Here is a 23,747-nt window from a genome sequence, read left to right on the forward strand (position 1 = left end):
AACTGTGGATCTCCAGCTGTATTAAAACTACAACTCCCGGCATGCCCAGACATTCAAGCATGCTGGGAGCTGTATTTCTGAAACATCTACAGTTTGGAGACCACCAAACTTATTATACAGAAATCAAAATGATACTTCAAATAAAGCTTTTTATATAAAAAAAAAAAAAAAAAAAAAAACATCCTTCTCTTTATAAATAATCTGTATTGCATATTATCATAAAGCTTCGGCCAATAGCATATGAATAACGCTTCTAATATTTGACAGTATGGGTCAAAATGGAAAGCTTAGAGCAGTGGTTCTTAACATGGGTTCGATCGAACCCCAGGGGTTTGGAGTTTCAGTCCCGGGGGTTCGGAGGAGGAGGTCGTAACAGGACAGGCAAACCAAACAATTGCTTGGGGCCCCGAGCAGAGGCGGTGTTTGCCCGTCCTGTAGCGACGGGGCAATTCCCCCCCCATCACTATTAACTCCCTGCGGCCCCGCGTTAAGTTTAAAAACGCAGGGCTGCCGGGACAGTGCGCCCATGGAAACAAAGGCACCGAGGACCGGAGGATAGAGAAGGAGGAAGAGGCGCGCTGGCCAGCTTGGTAAGTGACCAGCAGCACGTCATCTTCGGTGCTCCGACCACCGGTCCCGAGACCTACTGCTATAGCCGGAGCACCGAAGTGGCCAGTACACAGGCATACAGCCTCCAGCCATACACTGTATATGGCTGGAGGCTGTATATCTGTGGGGGAACACTGCCTACATCAGTGGTCTTCAACCTGGGGACCTCCAGATGTTGCAAAACTACAACTCCTCCAGCATGCCCGGACAGCCGTTGGCCTAATATGGGGGGGGGGGGGGGGGGGACACTGCCTGCCTAATGTAGAAGTCAAAGGTAAAACAGGACAACGCGTTTTGGTGCACACTTGCGCCTTCCTCAGGTCCACAATCACAAATCTGTGCAATCCTGGCCAGGGTTCCTGCAGGCAGGCTTGTCAAGCCCGCCCGCAGGAACCCTGGCCAGGACTACACAGATTTGTGATTGTAGACCTGAGGAAGGCACGAGTGTGCGCCGAAACGCATTGTCCTGTTTTAAATTTGACTTACATAGTTACATAGTTAGTTACATAGTTAGTATGGTTGAAAACTTCTTCTTTTTCTAATAAAAGTTAGTCCTGCGTAAGTGCTGGCTCTACCTCTGTTTCATTTCACCCCCGACACAACACAGTAGCGCTTTCAAAAAACCCAATTTTTTACTCTTTACACTGCCATTGCTGCCCGTCTCCCTCGGGAATACGGAAAAATAAGGGGTGAGAGCAGTAGACTGTTGCTATCTCAATTTTGTCACCACCCACCATACCACAGGGGCCCCACCCACCTCCGTGCATATCGACTCAAGGTCAGTACGTCACCTTGGGTGTTGGTGGCGGGTATTTTAATCATCCGTTTTCTAAGAAATACTACACAGGGAGCGCCTCGTTGTTTTTTCTCCTCCTTTTTTTTCCTTCATACCTCTGATACAAGTCAGTTCATGACATTTTAAACTGCTACAGCTGTCAAAGGCAACTAAGTGTTATTATTGTGAGGTAAGAGCATGTAGATGATAGAGAATCGAGCATATGGAGATATATAGATCAGCAAAAAGTAGGTGGCACTACATACTGCCCCCTTTCTCCTGATCTGCGCTGTCCTTGCCTACTGTAGCTAGGGCCAAGGGACATGACAAGGCAGGAAACTATTGAACCTTGTGTTCCCACTGTAGCATATAACTACTACTTCCTTCTTAAAGCTCTCAGCTCTGACATACACTGCAGCAGTGGTGGGGTAGATATCCTCACGCATTTCCTCATGTTTTTCTCTCCATGATGTCTAGATGAACCAGACCATGTGGATCTGCAGCAGTAGTGTATAGCTAGAGTTCTAGATCAGACCGAATGCACAGCACTGGAAGGCACCAGCACCTCACCAACCAAATAGCAGCACTTCCCACTAAGAGAAGAGCTGCTCTGCAGTAATGAATCCTGCTTAACTATTTGTTAGTCTGTTGGAGGAAACTGGGATTTGCAGACGATATTCCAGCATTGTGTGCCTGTCTACACAGCGAGGTCCATGTAGACATGGTTTGGCAAGTTTGCTTTAGAGGAAATGGCCCCGACCTCAACCCCATTTAAAGGGGTTCTCCGGTGGAAAATATTTTTTTTCAAATTAACTGGTGTTATAGAAACTTAAACAGATTTGTAAATTTCTTCTATTTAAAAAATCTTAATCCTTCCAGTACTCATCAGCTGCTGTATGCTCCAGAGGAAGTTGTATAGTTCTTTTCAGTCTCTCTGCTGACACCTCTGTGTTCATGACAGAAACTGTCCGGAGCAGGAGAGGTTTGCTATGGGGATTTGCTCCTACTCTAGACAGTTCCTGACATGGACAGAGATGTCAGCAGAGAGCAGTGTGTTCAGACAATAAAGAACAACTAGAGTTCCTCTGGAGCATACAACAGCTGATAAGTAGTGGAAGGATTAAGATTTTTATACAGAAGTAATTCTGGAGCCACAAAATAATCGTTTTCCACCGGGGTACCCCTTTAATACCACTACACTAGGAAGACTTTGAATGCTAAATATGAGACGAACCAACATCAGTGCCTGACTTTTGGTTCAATGAAGACAAATTCCCACAGACTCCAAAATCTTAAAGAAAGTCTTCTCTTAGAGTAGAGGTTGTTATAGCCACAAAGGAGTTCTCATCCCATATTAAAGGGGTATTCTGAGCAAAAAAATTTTATCCCCTATCCAAAGGATAGGGTATAAGATGTCTTATCGTGGGGGGCCCGCTGCTGAGACCCCCCACGATCTTCCTGCAACACCCGCATTCTATGCGGGGACTGTGTCTCTAGTTTCCGAAGCCTCCAGGTTTCCGGGACTGGAGACGTGACGTCACACCACGCCCCCTCCATTCATGTCTATCTGGAGTTTTCCGAGACAGGAGATTCAGCACCCGCATAGAATGTAGGTGCTGCAGGGAGATCGCGGGGGGTCTCAGCAGCAGTAGGCGCCCCTGCCATCAGACACCTTATCCCCTATCCTCCTTTGGATAGGGGATAAAATATTTTTGCCAGGAATACCCCTTTAATGCCCATGTTTTGGAATGGGATTTCCAACAAGCTCATAACGGTGAGATGGTCAAATGTCCACATACTTTGCCCATAAAGTGTTCGGCCATAACATGCTTCATTTGCTACGGCTGTATTTATTCTCTAGAATTGCTAGAACATTAGAAGTTTCTGTTCTATAAATCATGCAAAGTTCAAGTTTATAATCACAATGCATTTCCTTCCAAAGCACAGCAGCTGCTAAAGAAGAGGAAACAGATACTCATGTATGTCCGCTGCACTTGCAATAATGGAAAAACATGACTCTCACTAATGTAGGGAAAAGGGCTCTAAATGGTGGCTAGCATACCAGAAGATGGGAGGTAAAAGTGCCATGGTATTGAGAGCTTGTTTTATGATTAATTCAAGAGAAACCCATAGGAGCTTGGATCAGCCACTAGACAATATTCCTCAAATTGTTCTTCTAAATATAGCTTCTCTATGTGTAACATTGTGTCATATAAAGCTGGGTCACATTTTACTGCGGATTATTAAAGGAACACCGGCAGTAAAAAGAGAAACTTCCCTACAGCTCATCACCATTCTGCCTCTCCAAACTCTCCTCAGCGATTGCTAGATTTTTGGAGGTGTAATAGAGCAGTGTTTCTCAAGCGCGGTCCTCAAGCACCCCCAACAGGTCATGTTTTCAGCATTTCCTTAGTCTTTCATAGGTGATAAAATTATGGTCAGTGAATCCGGCATCACCTCAGTTAGATCACCTGTGAAAGACCAAGGAGATCCTGAAAACATGACCTGTTGGGGGTGCTTGAGGACCACACTTGAGAAACACTGTAGTAGAACATAAGAGTACAGCTTAGACATCTAGGGGGAGATTTATCAAAACCTGTGTAGAGGAAGAGTGGTGCAGTTGCCCATGCCAACCAATCAGATCGCTTCTTCTATTATTTACAGGTACTTTACTTTAAAAATGAAAGAAGCTATATAATTGGTTGCCATGGGCAACTGCACCACTCTTCCTCTACACAGGTTTTGATAAATCTCCCCCCTAGTCCAGGAATTGCTCTTTTATGTGGAGAAGTGAACATGGTCTTAAAAAAAAGGGGTACTCCCATGGAAAACTTTTTTTTTTTTTTTAATCAACTGGTGCCAGAAAGTTAAACAGATTTGTAAATCACTTCTATTAAAAAAATCTTAGTCCTTCCAGTACTTTTTAGGGGCTGTATACTAAAGAGAAATCCAAAAAAGAAATGCATTTCCTCGGATGTCATGACCACAGTTCTCTCTGACCTCTGCTGTCCATTTTAGGAACTGTCCAGAGCAGGAGAGAATCCCAATAGCAAACATATGCTGCTCTGGAATGTTCCTAAAATGGACAGCAGAGGTCAGCAGAGAGCACTGTGGTCATGACATCAGAGGAAATGCATTTCTTTTTTTGATTTCTCTTTAGTATACTCCATCCCTGATAAGTTTTTCACTGGACTACCCCTTTAATTTTTGTTCACATTTTATTATGATGCCACCTTGTGCTAAAATAAAAACTCAGGTTTACCTGCTTCATTCTGCTCTCAATATTCCTTAATGACATAGATTTGATGACCCCCCCCCCCCCTAGTAAAAACAGAATGTTAGAAACTTTGGAAAATGTATTAAAAGGGAAAAACTAGAATTTCACATGGACATGTATTCAGACGTGCTGCTGTGACACTTAATTTAGCTCTAGGGCCTCCCATTTCTCTAGATCATCTCTGAGATGTTTCTATACCTTGATTGGAGTCAGGATTGTAAAGACACAGCCCTGGCTATATAAAGTCTTATAGCTGATAATACATATCAGAGCAAAAATCGAGCAGGAAAGAACTGTCTGCAAAGCTCAGAGACAGGATTGTGTGGAGGCACAGATCGGGAGAAGGGTGCAAGAAAATTTCAGTTTCACTAAAAGTTCCCAAGAGCACAGTGGCCTCCATAATTTTTGAATGGAAGACATTTGGAACAACTAGAACTCTTGTAGAGCTGGCCACCCCAACAAGATAAGTAATTGGGGAAGAAGGACCTTAGTACGAGAGGTGAGTAAGAACCCGATGGTCATTCTGGCTGAACATCAAAGATCCTGTGTGCAGATGGGAGAAACTTCACTGTAGCACTCAATCATTCTGGGCTTTATGACACAGTGGCCAAAAAACTATTCTTTCCTCAGTAAAAAAAAAAAAAAAAAAAAAAAAAAAAAAAACAACACATGAATGCCTGTCAAGAGTTTGCAAAAAAAATCCCCAAAATGACTCTCAGACTGTGAGAAACAAGATTCTCTAGTCTGATTAAACAAAATTGAACTTCCTAGCCTCAGTTCTAAAACTTCTATTTGAAGGAAGTCAAGCATTGCTCATTACCTGCCCAATACCATTCATACAGTAAATCATGGTGGTGGCCGCATCGTACTGTGAGGTAGTCTTTTAGTAACTGGGACAGAGAAACTGGTTGGGGTTAAGGGAAAGCTGAATGGAGCAATATACAGATACTCTTAATGAAAACCTGATCCACTGCGCTCTGAACCTCTGCCTGGGTTGGAGGTTCACCTTTCAACAATACAATGGCCCTAAGCACACAGCCAAGACAACACAGTAGAGGATTATTGACAACTCTGTCAATGTCCTCCAGTGGCCCAGTCAGAGCCCTGACTTGAACCCAATTGAACATCTCTGGAGAGATACGAAAATGGCTGTCCACCGACAGTCCCCATTGATATGATCTGCAGAGAAGAATGCCAGAAAATCCTTAAAGGAGTACTATGGCCCCTTTTTTTTTTTTATTAACCCTCCATGCCCGGGCTGCAAAATGAAACAAAACAAACTAACTCACCTGCCCACGTTCCCCCGTTGCTCCGATGTCAGTGTCCTGTTCTCCGGTCCTGTCTTCTTCCCCTTCCTGCTGGTCGGTGAGTCACGCTGCTCTCAGCGTATTGCCTGCTGCAGTGGGACATTGCTGCCAACGGTGATACGCTGAGAACATCATGACTCACTGACCCGCAGGAAAGGGAAGAAGACAGGGACTGGAGAACGGGACACAGACATCGGAGCAACGGAAGAACGTAGGCAGGTGAGTTAAAGATTGTTTTGTTTCATTTTGCAGCCCGGGCATGGAGGGTTAATAAAAAAAAAAAGAGCCATAGTACTCCTTTAAATATTGGTGTGCAAACCTTGTGGAATCACACTCAAGGAGATTGGGTATGATGTAATTTAATAAATCAGCAAAGATTTGTAACGTTCTAATCTTACCTTCACCTTATAGTGCATTAAGTGCAGAATGGGGGAAACTTGATTTTTTTTTTATTTTATTTTAGCACATAAAGTGTAGAAAAAGTGAAAAGGGTATAAAAACTTTCCAAATGCATTGTAGAACGGAGCTAGTCTTATGCAATGAGACAGTGAGAGCAGCAAGCTAAAAAGTAAAAGGGCCTTCCTGTCTGGCTAGCAGGGAAGGGGACACTTCCTGTGTACAGTGAAGTGTCCCCTGATGTCACTGTACACAGGATGCTACAGCCAACCACTGGCCTCAGCAGTCAAGTGTAAGAAGAAGTGCAGGGTTATGATTGACTGCAGGCACTTTTGCCTGGAAGTCCAGTACAGCAGTAATCCAGAACTCGGAGTAAGCAAGTATTTTTTTTTTAACGTTCTCCTGCCCATCCCTGCTAGCTGGCCCTTTTTTGTAAGGGGCCAAAAAATCCCTTTAAAATCCATGTGAGATACAGAAACAGCTGAGTGTTAACTCATGACCATGTGATTATGAAATCAGCAGGCATATTATCTGTAAGTCATCTCTTAATACAGCAGAAATGTCTAGTTAAAGCCTGACCTTCTGCCTGTTCTTATGGCCTTCTCTTCACCAGCTGTCAGTGGCTTAGCTGTGCCATTAATCATACACGTAAAAGAGAAAATTGCTGTTCTCACCAGGACTTATTCCACGCAGCAATGTGGACTATTATGTACCCCTCTTTACATTAGCTGGGAAAATAGTTTTTGAAGAAAGGGAGAAGGGTCAAAATATTGCTGGTATGTTCCATTGTTAAAAATCCTATTTTCGTGGAGCACAGGAGGGTGGATGAAGTTGGGTGTCCAACAAGCCCTTGTGCATTGTCAACATAAGCATTTATTCTATTCATTTATTTTATACATTGACACAGAAAGTCATGTTCCTGAAATTCACAGATCTCATACATACAAGACATTACCTTTCTTATCATCCTTCTTCTCTTCTACCACAGCTGCTTTTGATGCTATTGCTCCATTTCCAGTTAAAGGTTTCTGTTTGTTCGGCGTCTCCTCACTTATTGGCACGGTATGACCATTTGAAGTTCCCATATTTAATGGAATATCACAATCTATAAACATGACATTCAGAGTTAAACACCACATGTAAAGTAATGGAGAGAGAAAAACCAGCTCACCTATGACAAAGTTGAAGATACCTCAGAGCATGGATCCAGTTTCCACAAGGATTTCAGACCATATCACAAACGGGGATGATCCAGTGAGGTAAGTTCAGTAATTTTGTAACCCTAATTCCAAAATATTAAAAACCAAACAGCAAAAAAACTGTACAAAAACAGACTTTGATGCCTACATGTTGCATGTTGCCTACATGGGTCAGTCGCACCTGACGCATATAGGCCTTTAAGTCTGTTGTTGCACAGTTTTTTGCTGTTTGGTTTTTAATACTTTGGAATAAAGGTTACAATTTTAATGAACTTAACTCACTGGATCATCCCCGTTTGTATTAAACAACACATGCTATGTTATATTTGAACATGTGTATGTGGCGCCATTGGAGTATGAGAAGTGAGCACAGTATAACTTTATCCCGATGTTGCCTACTGCATATTTTATTCTGAGAGTAGTCTATGGCTCAGCTGTAAAACGAGGATTCAGTAAGGATGTGATCAATAGAAAAAAATCTTGTCTCCCTAAAATACCCATTCAGAATCTGAAGGATTCTACATTGGCGCTATTCGATGTAACGGAAGAGGGGTGCTGAAATGCATTCACAGGTATCTCTATAGCCATTCTCATACCTCTATTCACAGTAATGTGGGGAAACGGGGTGACACCGACACCATGTTAAGTCCTATTCAGTTAGCCCATGGATGCACTGGGTAGGACTGATCAATTGGCTGTACAATTCTACTGTGCATAATTGATTTATATTCAGGGACTGCTCAAAACACAATCCAATAATGCAACAAAGTGGCCTCAGAAGTGGAGATTTCCCAAGTATGTGTCATATGTAAAGTGTGATATATACTGGGCACAAATCTCACCGTGGTCTGGTATTTCTTTAAGAACTCCTCTTCTTATAAGTTCTTCTCGACTCTGTCTCATGGATATTTTGCGTTCTAATACTGAAAAAAAAGCAAAGTAAAAGTAATTTAGGAAAATGAATGTAACATGACAGCCCATTATTATTATTATCAAATTCATTAAAAGGGAACCCAAGATCACCTATATGCTGCCTGAACCATGAGGAGTCATCGAGGCAGTCCCCAGCTGCTTCTCCCCACTTCACCAGCCTTTTCTTTTTAGATATAGGGAAAGGTTGATTTATCAGTCAAGACCAGAACCACCGGGGACTGTTCTGATCACTTTCATGCTGACAAAACCATAAAAAGTCATGTCAGGTTCCCTTTGAATGGGTATTTTGGTATGGAGAACTTGACTCCATTTAAAAGCATATGACACAAAGTAAAAAACCTAAATATATAGTAATTACACGTTTTCAATTGTTATGGTGTTTATAGCTCATTGCCTAGGCTTGCTTATTGTAGTGGTACTTCAGCTTGCTGGTTGCACGTGCTTAGTTGAAGCACTAGGGATTATCGGAGGGTGAAGTGTTTGTACATGAAACAGCAGATGATGGGAACTAGGAACTAAGCAGTGAGGGAGCACTATCTGAGCTGCACAATAGTGTTGAGACCTGCTCTTTAGCAATCAGGAGAATATAGGTGGAGGAAGAAAGCCTGGAGTAGATGTCATCAATGCATGATGGGTATTGTAGTCTGCTACCCATGTGGGTTGATTTTTTTTTTTTTTTTTTTTAAATCAACCGGTGTCAGAAAGTTAAAAAGATTTGTAAATTACTTCTATTTAAAAATCTTTATCCTTCCAGTACTTATTAGCTGGTGTATGCTCAACAGGAAGTTCTTTTCTTTTTGAATTTCTTTTCTGACTGACCACAGTGCTCTCTGTTGACACCTCTGTCCATGTCAGGAACTGTCCAGAGCAGGAGCGGTTTTCTATGGGGATTTGCTGCTGCTCTGGATAGTTCCTGACATAGACAGAGTGTCAGCAGAGAGCACTGTGGTCAGACAGAAATCTAAAAAAGAAAAGAACTTCCTGTGGAGCAAACAGCAGCTGATGAGTACTGGAAGGATTAAGATTTTTTAAATATAAGTCATTTACAAATCTGTTTAACTTTCTGACACCAGTTGCCTTAAAAAAATGTTTGCCAGCAGAGTACCCCTTTAAGCCATGTCTACTTTTGCTGAACTGAGATGGAGCACATAGTGAGCAATGTTGCATGTTTAACACTAATCCTATATCCTATACTGCTGCTTTGTGTAGAATGCCCTGCAGCCTTCTTTCAAGTTTTTCATCCAAAATCTAGAATAACCCTTTTAGTGGGTTGCCATCAATAGATAAAACAATAAGATAAGACAGCATTGAAGCACTTGTTATTGCCATGAAAGTTACCCAGAAGGGATGCCTGTAAAGCCAATATACCTTACAAGTAAGTGGTGTCACACTGTATGACTTTCAATAATGGGCTCATGCTGAGTTCTATTTCTCATGTATCTTAAAAAATTTACCTATTCTACTTATGTCTATGGAAATTTAATGGGAAGTTGTCTAATACCTTGCAGCACATAAAGACTGGCACTCTTGGAGAATACAATGGAGAATAGCAGGGGGAGGGTCTTTTACCCAGGAAGGCCCCTTGCATCCTTAACTTCACACTTTTCTACTAGTGCTTCAACTGCATTATTTTCTCTTACCTTTAGGTTGGGTTTACGAGTTGCTGCAAAATTTGCAATAGACAGAATGCAGTACTGCTGCAGTTCTAGTCAGAGCAACACATTATCACACTGTAGCTCTAACATTTGAACCCAGCCTTGAGTGTCGCCGGAGATGGTCGAAAAGGCTTAAAACAGTCAAGGCGGTTATCTTAAGCAATTTGCATAACTCTCATTCGCATTTAGGGGAGCTGCAAAAATGAGGTATTTCCAAGAGTTATGTAAACAGCTAGCTTCAAGTGTTACGAAATTTGCGCAGCTCCCATTTATGTCAATGGGATTTATGCAAATTGTATAAGACCGTCAAGTTCAGCAGCTGCAAGCCGGCTTGATAGGCAAGTACATGGAGAATTTCTCACAGCAATTTAGCATACATTTGCCATTTATTGAAGGCTGTTGCAGGAAAGGAGTGATCCCATGAGACAGGTAGAAACATAAACATTTGCTGCTGTACCTGTTTGGGTTACCACTTATTTCTTTGTCTCCTTTTTATTGTCTCCTTTTTTCACTGTGCCCCAATTGTTGTGTCTATGTTCACTAGGACGGTCAGGGTGTGGTTGCCCTCTTGGGTGTTCCTCCTGCCAGTCTAGCAGAGGTGTGTGGCCTTCTGGTTTCTCACCTCCCTGCAACCCCGGGTATCTCGGCTTCGGCTGAGATGCCATCAGTATATGGCTCCATGGCTGACACCTTGGTTAACGCTTAGGTTGATGCCAGGAGCACTTGCAGGCCCTTAGTAGCTTCGGTAAAAATTGACATTGAACCCGGACCCTTGCAGGTGCCTTCTGGCCCGGAGGGAAAAAAGGGTAGGTTTGTTGGGGGGCCTCTCTCCTTTAAGAGAAGGGCTTGCGATGAACCGCATCCTCATGCACGTTTTTTTTTAGTGTGACACATTTGCACTTTGGTGATAGAGAGCACATTCCTCGGCTCTTAAAAATAACCTGTTTGGATTACAGATATTAAAGGGCATTGCATATTCTCAAGTGTCCCCACCTGCTGAGGTCTCCCGGAATTTTTCACTAGCTTTCTTCTTTCTCCATTTCCAAGGCTTGAAAATTTTTCCTATGGATGAAAGCCTTCCTTTCCTCTTCAGAGGAGGCGATTGGTTGCCTGTGTTTGGTGCATCACAGTTTGCAATGGAAGCTTTGTCCAAACCGTCAACTGTAAGGGGAAAAAACTGAATTATTTTAGCTAATACTATCATTTAAACTGAATATATTCTCACAATACTAACATCTTAAATAATATGCATTTCAATCTGTTCAGCTCCTCTTGCTCAATAACATACTGCACACAGATAACACAACATGGTTACAGAGATAGGTTTCCTTTAAGATAATAAGAAGAGATACTTTATGCAATTCGAAAGAAAGATCTACATCAGTAGTAAAATCAGCCTCGAGACTATGGAAAATAACAGCACACTGAAAAAAACATCACATCTTTAGTTCTTCTCTGCCTAGATGTTATTAGTCATATATTGTCTATTAGAACTCATAACTATAGCTACTTTGGGGGGGGGGGGGGGACCCTTTAGGGCACCTCCAGCACCCTCAGCATGCTGCCCATTGAAAAAAACACCATAAACAAAAACACTTTGAAAAGTAGTACATTATGTATCTGACTGTAAAGCAACATCTGGTCGCAACAAAACTTGTGGGAAAAGAAACTGCAGAAAATGATGCAAAACTCCAACCAAATTGACAGTACATTCGCATTTGATGCAATTTTTTACTGCAGATTTGAGTATAAAAAATTAACAGTGAAATCCAGTACAAAGGCAAGTGGAGGAGAATATTCAAAGATGACAGTGCCTGGTAGTATAGGGAAACACCCTCACCTGCTAACACTCACTTAGCTATTGGCAATAATGGGATTGGTATTTAAATTATTTTTTAGTAAGATAATGGCACAGCACAGAGCTATAAGAGGATACGTTACAGAATTGGAATTTCATGGGAAATAAATAGATTTACTGAAACAGACAGGTCAGGAGAGGCCAGAGGTCCTTTTTAAAAGGGAACTCCGCCCCTAGACATCTTATTCCTTTTCCAAAAGGATAGGGGATAAGATGTCTGATCGCTGCCACGCTGGGGGCGTGTCATGACATCACGAGGGGGGTGGGGGATGTAATGACCACGGCTGCCCGCACCAAGCATTCTGAGCATAATGTTCAGAATGCTGGCTGCCTGCACGGAGATCGTGGGGGTTCCAGAGGCCGGACACCTGTGATCAGACATTTTATTCCCTATCCTTTGGATAGGGGATAAGATGCCTAGGGGCGGAGTACCCTTTTAAGGCCAGTTTCACACCACTGTTGCGGTGGCAGATCCCCTGCATGCCAGACACCAAGAGCACCCAAAGGACCACATTGGTTTTAATGGGGTCCATTGGATTTCTGTCATAGTGTCTGACATTTTGCTGGTCAGAAGAGTGTTTCACTCTTTGCTATTCTGTCAAGGATTTTTGACAAAATCTGCAAAAGGGACTCCTAATAGATCCTCCAATGCAGATGTGGACAAAGTCTAATGTTTCTTTGACACTGCCGTTATGTCCCAGCAGTACATCGGCCGTTTAAAAATGGAGGAGAATAGTGGGAGAAAAATTAATGCATGTGCAGTCTTTTTTCTCCCACTATAAACAACGGCACACGACTGACCCCATTATGGTCAATGGGATCCATCTGGACCCATTGTCGCCCGTTGTGCTCTGTCCCGATAACGGCCAATGAAGGCAAGAGAGAGCCTAAATAGTCATTTTTGGACAAAGCACAATGACAGTGTGAAAGAAGCCTAATATATTTAGTCAGTAAGCCAATGCAACAACAGGCCCTCCTTGTACACGGATAGAACTAACTATTGATACAAGATTAACAACAATAGTGGTTGTGTATTAAAAATTATTATTTTTGTACTGAACCAAATAAAAATTCAAAAATAAATCTGGATATCAAAAAAGCTAAAGAGCTAAAAGATATATTACAAGACGATACAGTTCACATGAGCTCTTAACCACATAAACAAATGGGGGAGTTTTAAGTCACCAATTCAAACGTATACAATAAAAATGGAATTTTCTTTTTCATGTAACCTGAACTGTCAGAACATCGGGAAACATGGAGAACATTTCAATATCACAAACTGAGCTTGTATGGACAAATAACTGAGGAGTGACAAAAACATTTACATGTTTGGTTATCTTTGCATATATGGATAGCAGTTATAAATGAAAAAGTCTGTAGGTGAGGGAATCCCTGAGAAATAGTATAAGATGTTAGCTAAAGCATCACTGAAACGAACTAAAACAGAATTAATTTAATAACAAATTAAAAATATGATACAAACCCCCACAGGTAAAGGTAATCAGGTGTAGTATAAAAAGGGGACAGATATAGCTAAACAAGACTGGATCTGCAATCCCAGATGTATAGAGATAGCATGCGCCTATTTAAATACCATGGTATAACATAACCACAATGGAATCAGTTAACAAACCTGTTTATACACCTCTATACTACATTCGCTGTCCTTTCTCAACTTTGTCCTGCAACTAGTCCATTAAGGACAATTATGTCCTACATGGACTTGTCTTTTGAGTTACCAGAGGTAAAACCTTAAGAGATTAAAAAAAAAAAGGATCAGATATGACAAGGTGGGGGAAAGAAAAGAAGAGGTCTCTTATCCTATTCTAAATCCTCCTACATAGGTGCCCACTAAAATGAATACATAAAACGTTAACTCTCTAAGTGAACCAGAGGATGATATTGCACAAATTGTAGTAAAATCTATTTGTACAATATCTCCAGCAGAGAGGAAAAGGTCCAAACAAAATAAAGGCCCTTAAAAACCAAGATCCAAAAAACACATCGTATGTCCAAAATTGGTAGCCAAACATATCACCCAACATGCACTGTTACTAGCATTAGGTATAAATTTAAGAAAATATCCCGGCAGCACTTTAGGATATCCTAACAATACAATACATAAAGTATGTGAAAGAAAACAGAAAAACCTCTGACTTATCAGATACAAGTATCAATGGCTATAGATGTCCTCTAAGGTCTTCTATAGCCATAAATTCGATAATCTACAGACCATAGCAAATAAGCAAAGATTTGTTCAAACAGAATATACTATTCTTCCTTCCCCAAATAGATGAAGAAAGTCCCTCTGCGAGAAACAGGAGAATAGCTGAAATGAGCATGTGTTCACGTCCGTCACGTGGGACAATATGCAGCTGCATAAACAGCTCTTCACCAAATAGACCAAATAGAAATCAAAATGAAAGATCCTATGGTAACGCTTCCCCTGGGGAGGCCAGGATGATAAAGAGAAACAAAGAGTGAAAACAAAAGCAGAAGTGGTTACACAATACAGAATGACAGTCCAAACACACTGTAAAGTAAGAACACAGAGTTTCCCACTTGATCATCTCCTGATGAAATGTATGCCTACATCTGGCGTTTGTTTATAAACAAATTAAAAAGAAAAAAAAAAGTCTCTACCCAAAATTATCTATTTCCACCCCAGAAAGTCATTCAATTTTCTGCCAACCCTACACTGGGGGTCTATTTATGTATTGTGTCAGAATGTAACTGGATTAAAGGACTTTCACTAAAAAGATATGACAATTGTAATTCTAGTTACCGTAAAACAGCATCTGCAAACTGAATTTAAAGGGGTACTCTGCCCCTAAACATCTTATCCCCTATCCAAAGGCTAGGGGAAAAGATGTCTAATCGCAGAGGTCCTGCCGCTGGGGACCCCCGCGGTCTCAGCTGGCACCCCAGACATCAGGTGCACGGAGCAAACTTTCGCTCCATGCCGGATGACTGGCATGATGTCACGGCCACGCCCCTCAAGTCTAGTCTATGGGGGCGTGGCAGTGATGTCACAAGCCTGCGGTGCTGCACCCAATGCTCTGAACGAACACAGAGTGAAGCAGAGAGATCCTGGCAGTCCCCAGCGGCGGGACCCCGCGATCAGACATCTTATCGCCTATCCATAGGGGATAAGACGTCTAGGGGTGGAGTACCCCTTTAAGAAACCAGCAGATTAAACTATTCCTTTTGTGCAAGCCTTCCATTTTGCAAGTTTTTCACCTTCATCCCTTGCTCGCCAGATTGGTGGAGTTTGGTGTTAAGTGGTTATGAAAGGAGGCTATACCAGATTTATTACAATTGACGCTACAGTGGTAACGTAAATTGGAGCTACCCAAAGTTTGGAGCAAGAATATTTCAGAAGCATGGCACGCAAGGCCCCTCGCTGTGATTTATTAAGAGGCGCGCACCTCGTAAAAATCAGGGGAAGTGAAACAACCATACTTTTCACCATAAGACTGGCATGTGGAATGCTGGTCTTGATAAATTCGTCCAAAGATCTTGTTTCCACTTGGGAGGTAGGACTGAAGAAACCTTGAAGAAAAGCAGTCCCAAGATTGTATTTAAAGGGGTACTCCAGTGAAAAACTTTTTTTTTTTTTTTTTTTTTTTTTTTATAAAAAAATGATTTGTAAATTACCTCTATTTAAAAAAATGTTTACCCTTCCAGTACTTATCAGCTGCTGTATACTACCGAGGAAGTTATGTTCTTCTTTACTGTCTGACCAAAGTGCTCTCTGTAGACACTTCTGTCCATTTCAGGAACTGTTCAGAGCAGGAACAAATCCCCATAGCAATCCTATCCTGCTCTGGACAGTTCCTGACGTGGACAGAGGTGTCAGACTGTGGTCAGACAGTAAAGAACAACATAACTTCCTCTGTAGTATACAGCAGCTGATAAGTACTGGAAGGATTAAGATTTTTCTAAAGTCATTTACAGATTTGTTTAACTTTCTGGCACCAGTTGATTAGAAAAAGAAAAAAATAGTTTTCCTTTAAAGGAGTTGTGGTTTAGTTCATCCATGAAAATAGGGGAGTGTTATGCAACCACTGCAATGCCAATAGGCTCCAAAGGACATCAGTTAAAGGAGTACTCCGGAGCGCTGGTACTTTAAAAAAAAAAAGTTTACCTCATCTGATAGCTCTTTCAAAGACCTTTCCAACGATACCTCATTTGTCAAATTTGGCCCAGCCATTCTCTTGTAATTGCCACCTGTAGAAGTAAGCAGCCATGTCATAAAGACTACATTTCCCATGACTCCCTGCGCCAGCTTCCTGTTAGCTGCTGCTCTCTCCCCCTCCTCTCCCCCCCAGGAAATTATAATAAATTATAATAAAGTTCCTTCCCTCCTTTCATGTGCCCACTAGCGCAGTGTTTCCCAACTAGGGTGCCTCCAGCTGTTGCAAAACTACAACTCCCGGCATGCTGGGAGTTGTAGTTTTGCAACAGCTGGAGGCACCCTGGTTGGGAAACACTGCACTAGCGGTGTCACAAGAATGCCTCCCATCCCTACCATCACCGCTAGCGGGGTTGCGCGCGGCTAACGTAGTACTGCGCAGGCGCAGTAATATGCAAATAGCGTAGGGCTAACGTAGGCAGCGATAGGAGCCTAGCGTTAGCCCTACGCTATTTGCGTAGTACTGCGCATGCGCAGAATAAATTAACTTTGGGGGAGTAGCCGACTCTGGGCTGGGAGGCCGGCACAGCCCGCAGTGACTCATGGGAGCGATGAGTCACCAGGCTAAGATGGCGGCGGTGCTGAAGAAACAGCGGTCGAGCGTCATAGATTGAAGAAAAAGGAGCCAGCTTCCGTTAGAAGGAGAAATGCGGGAGAAGACCAGGAAAAGAGCGATATGGATAAGGTAAGTCATTTACAATGTTATATAACTTTGCTTTAGGGTTAGTTTACCATTAAAAAAAAAACTAGCATCGGAGTACTCCTTTAATTCAATCCCATACATAAGAATATATACAAGACCAAATTAAAGGTGGTGGGATCTTTTATAGGGGTTAATGACATCTGTACAGGACTTATTGTGACCTGCCCTTTGCAGCCAATCAGATGCCAGCTTTCATTTGTTCCCAGGAGATCGGAAAATGATAAAAGCAATGTGAATGCCTACATAAAGCAACACTGACACTTTTTCTTACACCAGTTTTTATGCGTCATGCCAAGGGAGACCGTTGGATAAGACCCACATTAGTGGAAAAAAATCAGCCAACCTTGGCTGGTGGGACCGTCTGACCTTTAAATGTGTATAGAGGCCTCCCCGCTCTCCCATAACAGATGTCAGAAGAGTGAAGGATCAAGCATGCTGGATTTCAATTGCCCAAGCCTTTTATTTTTGGAGAGAAAAGCCACTGCCCGAGCTTTTAGGCAGTCATTTCGGGGGTTCTTGCCTTCTGTCAGTACAGAACAAGGTGCTGATTGGCTAGAAGTCTTTGTTGTGGGAGTAAGGAGTCTCCTTGAACTGCTGTGTGCAGTGCGGCAATGTATATCCCATGCAATGCTTCACTGGAAACACTTTGTTCTATATACATAATCTGCACCACAATCCACAGTAGCAAATCTAATGTGGCAGATTTACCAAAAAAAAAAAATGCTGCAGATTTTCTACTGGGACATAATGTTTATGCACCCTTAGGCTCCTTTCACATTGCCAGTATGCCCCGTCCACCTTTTTTTTTGCAGTTTGACGGCCGTAATTTTGACGGGTTATAACGGCCAATAACAGGTCCCATTATAGCAATGGGGTCCATCGGGCGCCGTTATTTATTATTGATGTGACTTTTTGATCGCTTTTTTCATTAAATTCGGGAGTTGCAGTTAGTTACTAACTACAGCCTGTGGCTCAGCAGCTGCCCCAAACAAAAACTCCAACTCCCAGTATGTTGGACTATATAGTAGTATATAGTATAGGTCAATATTTCCCAAGCAGGGGTGCCTCCAGCGGTTGCCAAACTACAACACCCAGCATGCCCGGACAGCCAACGGCTGTCCGGACATGCTGGGAGTTGTAGTTTTGCAACAGCTGGAGGCTCACTGGTTGGGAAACACTGGAATAGTATATGGTGCAACATTCCAGGAGTTGAAGGATTGGATGGATAAATAGTGGCCATTGCATTGCCGGTATTTATAATATAAAAATACCAGCAGGGTGGCCAAAATACCGGCTGTGCCGGTAAAATACAGGCCAGGAGACAACCCTAGGTGGGTGGAGCATTTTGGCACGGTATGTTTTTTCTAAATGTTCCTGTATCTAATTACATATTTGAAATTCCATTACCATACAGCAGCATGACATGACATGTTACAACTGAATGGTATCAAGAAAAATGTATTTGACATAGCAGGAGAAGTCTATGGAAGGGGAGCATCCTTGTCCTGTTACAGGACATTACAAATTGCACCTTATGTTTCGCCAGATGCATTAAAGGAGAACTCCAGAATATAAAATTTGTCCCCATACTGCCGGCAGTAAAAAAAATAAAGATGTACATACCTTCCTCCGCTCCCTCGGGGCCACCGGTAACCGGCTCCGGTCTCCGCCGTGATCCTCTTCCTGGTTGCCGGTGGTCGGAGAGTCATACTGCGCTCAGCCAATCACCAGCCGCATTGAAGTCCTGACTCGGTTGGTGATAGGCTGAGTGGCAGTGTGAGAACGCTTCAGGATACAAAATCCTTTACTACACCGGCACCTGCTGCCGGGGCCGGAAACGTCCCACTACCGCTCAGCCTATCGCCGGCCGAGTCGGGACTTCCCTGCGGTCGGTGATTGGCTGAGAGCAGTATGACTCGCAGACCACCAGCAGCCAGGAAGAGGATCGCGGCGGAGACCGGAGACGGTTACCGGAGGCCCCAGGGGAGCGAAGGAAGGTATGTACATCTTTATTTTTTTTACTGCCGGCACTATAAGGGACAATACTTATATTCTGGAGTTCTCCTTTAAAGGGCAGCTCCCACCATCCTATTTTTTTTTTCTGTCCCTGCCTATTGCCAATCTATCCCTAAACCCCTCCCTGCTTTTAATTTTTATTTTTACTATATTAAAAATGCCTTTTGTTTGCCTGGCAGTGTGCTCACTACCAGGCAGACTTCCCCAGCAGGCACCACGTCACTGATGCCTGCTGGGGGGGGGACTTCTGCCCTTAGTTCATCTACACAGGGTGCCTCCAGCTCTTTCACCACTACAACTCCCAGCTTGCCCTGACATTCTTTGGCTGTCAGGGCATACTGGGAGTTGTAGTATTGAAACAGCTAGAGGCACCCTGTGTAGATAAACTATTAGTTAGTTACATGCGGCGCTAGCCCGTCCCCTCCGTCTCCCCCCCCCCCCCCGCATACCCCGTTCCCTCCATCACAACCGCCCCCCCCCCCCCCGCATACCCCGTTCCCTCCATCACAAACCCCCCTCCCGCATACCCCGTTCCCTCATTACACTTACTGCAGAGTCCGGCAGCGGGCGTGCAGGGACAGCGGCGGCGACAACGAGGCGGCGACGATGTGCGGGAGGAGTGGCCTCCCAGCCAGTGGCCGGGGAGCCAATGCGCTGGCTCCCTGCCTGTCTGATTGACAGGCAGGGAGCGAGCGCAGGCTGAATGAAAAAGGAGCGATGCCCAGCCGCATCAGTCCTTTTTCAGGCGTGACGTCACGCCAGGCTGCAGCCGGCCACTAGGAGGGAGACCCCTAGTGGCCGGTTTTCAAATGTAAATTAAAGCATTTTAATAAAAAAAAATAATAATAATAAAAGTATATTAGAGATATGTTGTAGTACATAAGTACTACAACATATCAAAAAATAAAGTTGGTGACAGTGCCCATTTAACCTTGTGGCCTTCATGTTTAAACTTTGGTTGGTTTTGGCAGCTGATATGGGCTAAACAGTCTTTGGGGGAGATTTATCAAAACCTGTCCAGAGGAAAAGTTGCCCATAGCAACCAATCAGCTCGCTTCTTTCATTTTAAACAAGGCCTCTGCAAAAATGAAAGTAGTGATCTGATTGGTTGCTATGGGCAACTTTTCCTTTGCACGGGTTTTGATAAATCTCCCCCTTTAAGTGCTAATTTGATCCCCATGACCTAGCAATGAAATAAAGCCTATGATATAATAGATATAATGCAGCCATATTGGCCATAATAAAAGCTAATGGCTGTGGGTACATAAAGAATACTTCTAACACCCCAGATAGCAGGGACTCCCCGGTCATAAACTCTTTTCTAGATCACCAGGGCTTCAATGCAATTTGTATTGTAACCACATGCACAAGTGCAATAGAAAACCAATATTTTTCCATTGCGTCTGCCAATATCTTGTCTGAACTCTAAAAATGAATATCCTGTAGAGTCTATTACTCGCTTTTTCCATGAATAAAGTGACGTAAATGTTTCTTTAACTGCAGCTGGCTTCCTGCATGTTTTCTTCTTTTTCACTCGACTGCTTTTGTTTATTCCCATGTTCTCTGCGCTCCATTGGGCCTCAGCATAGGATCTGCAGTGATGACAATTGTACTGACACATTGTACAGTTCAGGGCGCAGTTGTATACCAATAGATTTCTAAAGCTTCCTCCTCCCCTATGTATGTAATAGCACAACTCGCCAAGAATACATGATCACATACAGAGATAACAACCAATTCTCTGCAATATAAACAGCTGCCATGAAGCAATAGGGAAACAAGCAACAATTCCCTAACATTACTGTTACCAACATTTCTCCCTATCTAGGCAACTGTATTGTGAAGAGGAAAACCATCCAATACCAGTAAAGGGTCCATAAGCAAAGAATAAGTGTATGTCAGTTATCAGGCCTGGAGAACATTATGGGGACTAAGCAACAAGCCCCACATTACGGATTTACACATACACGTATGTGTTTATCTACTTACCTATATACCTTTGTTGCATGAATTCTCTACATATATTATATATTTTTTTTCTTTGTGTTAGCACTTTATTGCTGAATTTGCATTGGACCTATGCTGCTGCCTTTTACTCCCCCTTCTCCCCAGTCCCCCACCTTTGTGTTTTTAAACCTTTTTCATTCTTTCTGTATTTGTCTTAAATTTGCTATAATAAATAAAATATATTGATTTTACATTTTGGTCCCTTTGTGTAGTGGTTCCTTCTTTGGATAGGATATATGGAATCGCTATTGTTAAAGTTAAAAAACTCTCGGAAATACGTGTCCCTACTTTTTCCCCCCCAATACCCTCTTCCATTTGGATTTTACCCAGAAACCAAATTTGACATTCTTTGACAGACCAGAGCATAATGGCAGTTTTGCGTTACACAGTAGTATCTGGGGACATATCATTTTGTTCTTTGGCCACCTGCAAGCATGTTAATTCTCGTACACGTATAGCACCACTCTACAACATTGCTGCATTTTACGTACTCACTGGACCCACCAATTATAGTCTATTTCTATCTTCGCTGGGGTAAAGTTCTGGACACACATAAGCAGAAGCTATTTAAAGGCCGGCCCTATACTAACAGCAGCCGGCCGTCTTTAGAGTTCTTGGAAAGCTCATGTCCTTCACCTACTCCTGACAAGTTTGTTTTATTTTCTCTCTAGTCTGTTTGCAGAAGATGCAGTAGTTGTAGAAATCTAGCAGAGAACATAGATGTTCATTTCTTTCTGCCTTCATTCATTCATATTTGCCTGGCAATGGGCTGAGGAGAAGCCAGCGGCCATCAAAGAAAAAAATCCTGGAAACAAAACAGTTTCAGGCGATGTTCACACAGTGTAAAACACAGCAAACTTTTTGCAAAAATATGGCCATAAAAATGAGTTTGTTGACTTATTGTTTATGGATGTATTTTTGCTAAATGTGTTGTATGAAAGTCTGTAGAAAAGTGGCTGCCAGTGCACACATTGCATACCAAATGCCCATAATTCCACAGGTCTGTTATAAGCATGTTTATTATTTGCAGCCATAAGAAATAACGTCTGGAATTACTAAATATTTCTATGAAACAGAAAAAACTGCAGTAAAAATGTGAAATAACATGCAGCAATATTAACAACTTTGCTTGTTAAAAACAAAAACATTTTTTATGACTACAAATACGACGACTGAAAATACTTTGTCAACATAGCCTAAAAGGGCTCCTAAATAATCATATTCTTCCCACTGCCTTTTCCTTCTAGATCAGTGGTTCTTAACCTGGGTTCCATCGAACCCCAGGGGTTCGGTGAATCAGTCCCGGGGGTTCGGCGGAGGAGGTCGCAACAGGACAGGCAAACCAAACGATTGCTTGGGGCCCCGAGCAGGGCCGGTGTTTGCCCGTCCTGTAGCAACGGGGCAATTCCCCCATCACTATTAACTCCCTGCGGCCCCATGTTAAGTTTAAAATCGCAGGGGCCGCCTGGACATAGCGCACGCCAGGACGTCACCGACGTCCTGTGCGTGCGCCCATGGAAACTAAGGCACCGAGGACCGGAGGATAGAGAAGGAGGAAGACGCACGCTGGCCAGCTTGGTAAGTGACCAGCGGCACGTCATCTTCGGTGCTCCGACCACCGGTCCCGAGACCTACTGCTATAGCCGGAGCGGTGGTCGGAGCACTGAAGCGAGCAGTACACATGCATACAGCCTCCAGCCATACACTGTATATGGCTGGAGGCTGTATGTCTGTGGGGGAACACTGCCTACATCAGTGGTCTTCAACCTGTGGACCTGTGGCTGTCCGAGCATGCTGGGAGTTGTAGTTTTGCAACATCTGGAGGTCCGCAAGTTGAAGACCACTGGCCTACATAATGTAGGGGAACACTGCCTGCCTAATGTGGGGGAACACTGCCATTGTTGCGAAAATGACATTAGAGTGGCACTTGCCAAGGTAAAGCTGCGCATTTCTGAACTGGTCTCTGAAAGACAACAGCAGAAGTCACACTGATTTGCCGTAAATATTCATTATGTTTTTGTGTGGAAATCATGTTTTCATGGTTTTGTTCTTTGTTCTTAACTGCAGCGCTAAATTAGGACCCAAATGTAATAATATCACAAGTTATATAAGTTTCTAAATGGGATCCATTACCTGGCTGGTCCCGTTTCTCCGCTATGTTGCCACCGGAAGTCAACTCCTGGTCCCCTAACGCCCGTAGCGTCGACCTATTATTCTCTATGGAGCCGCCATCTTGGTCGACGCTACGTCACAAATGCCCATAATGCACCGGGGGATTACTTCACTCCCCCTGCCGCTCGTCGTGCCCTCTCCTCCCATCTTATAAATATTCATAATGTTATTATGCGCTCAGCCCTGATTGGCTGAGCGCACAGTAGAGGCCGCTAGTGCTGGGCGGTGTCAAATGTGCCCCCCGCGAGCGGGGTCCCTGTGCACACTAGCGGTGTCACAAGAATGCCTCCCGCGAGGGCAAGCGCTACCATCACCGCTAGCGGGGTCCCTGTGCCCACTAGCTGTGTCACAAGAATGCCGAGCGCGGCTCTGTTCCCCGTCCCTGTCAGCTCTCAGGGTACTACGCAAATTGCGTAGGGCTAACGCTAGGCTCCTAGCGTTACCTACTTTAGCCCTACGCTATTTGCGTAGTGCTGCGCCTGCGCAGTAATAGGTTAGCCGTGCGAGGCTTTTAAATCTGTTCCCGTACCCTGAGAGCTGACAGGGACGGGGAACAGAGCCGCGCTCGGCATTCTTGTGACACCGCTAGTGGGCACATGGATCCCGCTAGCGGTGGGGATTGATCGTGCTCACGGGGACACT

At 43.4% G+C, this 23,747-nt stretch overlaps 1 protein-coding gene across 3 annotated transcripts in view; it reads right to left on the bottom strand.

The window, feature by feature from the left end:
- The window catches only part of PHACTR2 (phosphatase and actin regulator 2), a 168,201-nt gene that overhangs the window by 37,532 nt on the left and 106,922 nt on the right, over positions 1–23,747 (bottom strand). For all 3 annotated transcript variants that reach the window (XM_056566729.1, XM_056566728.1, XM_056566727.1), the window contains exons 2-4: positions 11,145–11,312; positions 8,406–8,486; positions 7,320–7,469 (exon numbers count right to left, since the gene is read on the bottom strand). In XM_056566729.1, the coding sequence (XP_056422704.1) occupies positions 7,320–7,469; positions 8,406–8,466 (211 nt within the window). In that variant the 5' untranslated portion in view covers positions 8,467–8,486; positions 11,145–11,312. The remainder of the gene's footprint in view (positions 1–7,319; positions 7,470–8,405; positions 8,487–11,144; positions 11,313–23,747) is intronic.

Source organism: Hyla sarda, chromosome 3 (assembly GCF_029499605.1).
Source record: "Hyla sarda isolate aHylSar1 chromosome 3, aHylSar1.hap1, whole genome shotgun sequence".
NCBI lineage: Eukaryota > Metazoa > Chordata > Amphibia > Anura > Hylidae > Hyla > Hyla sarda.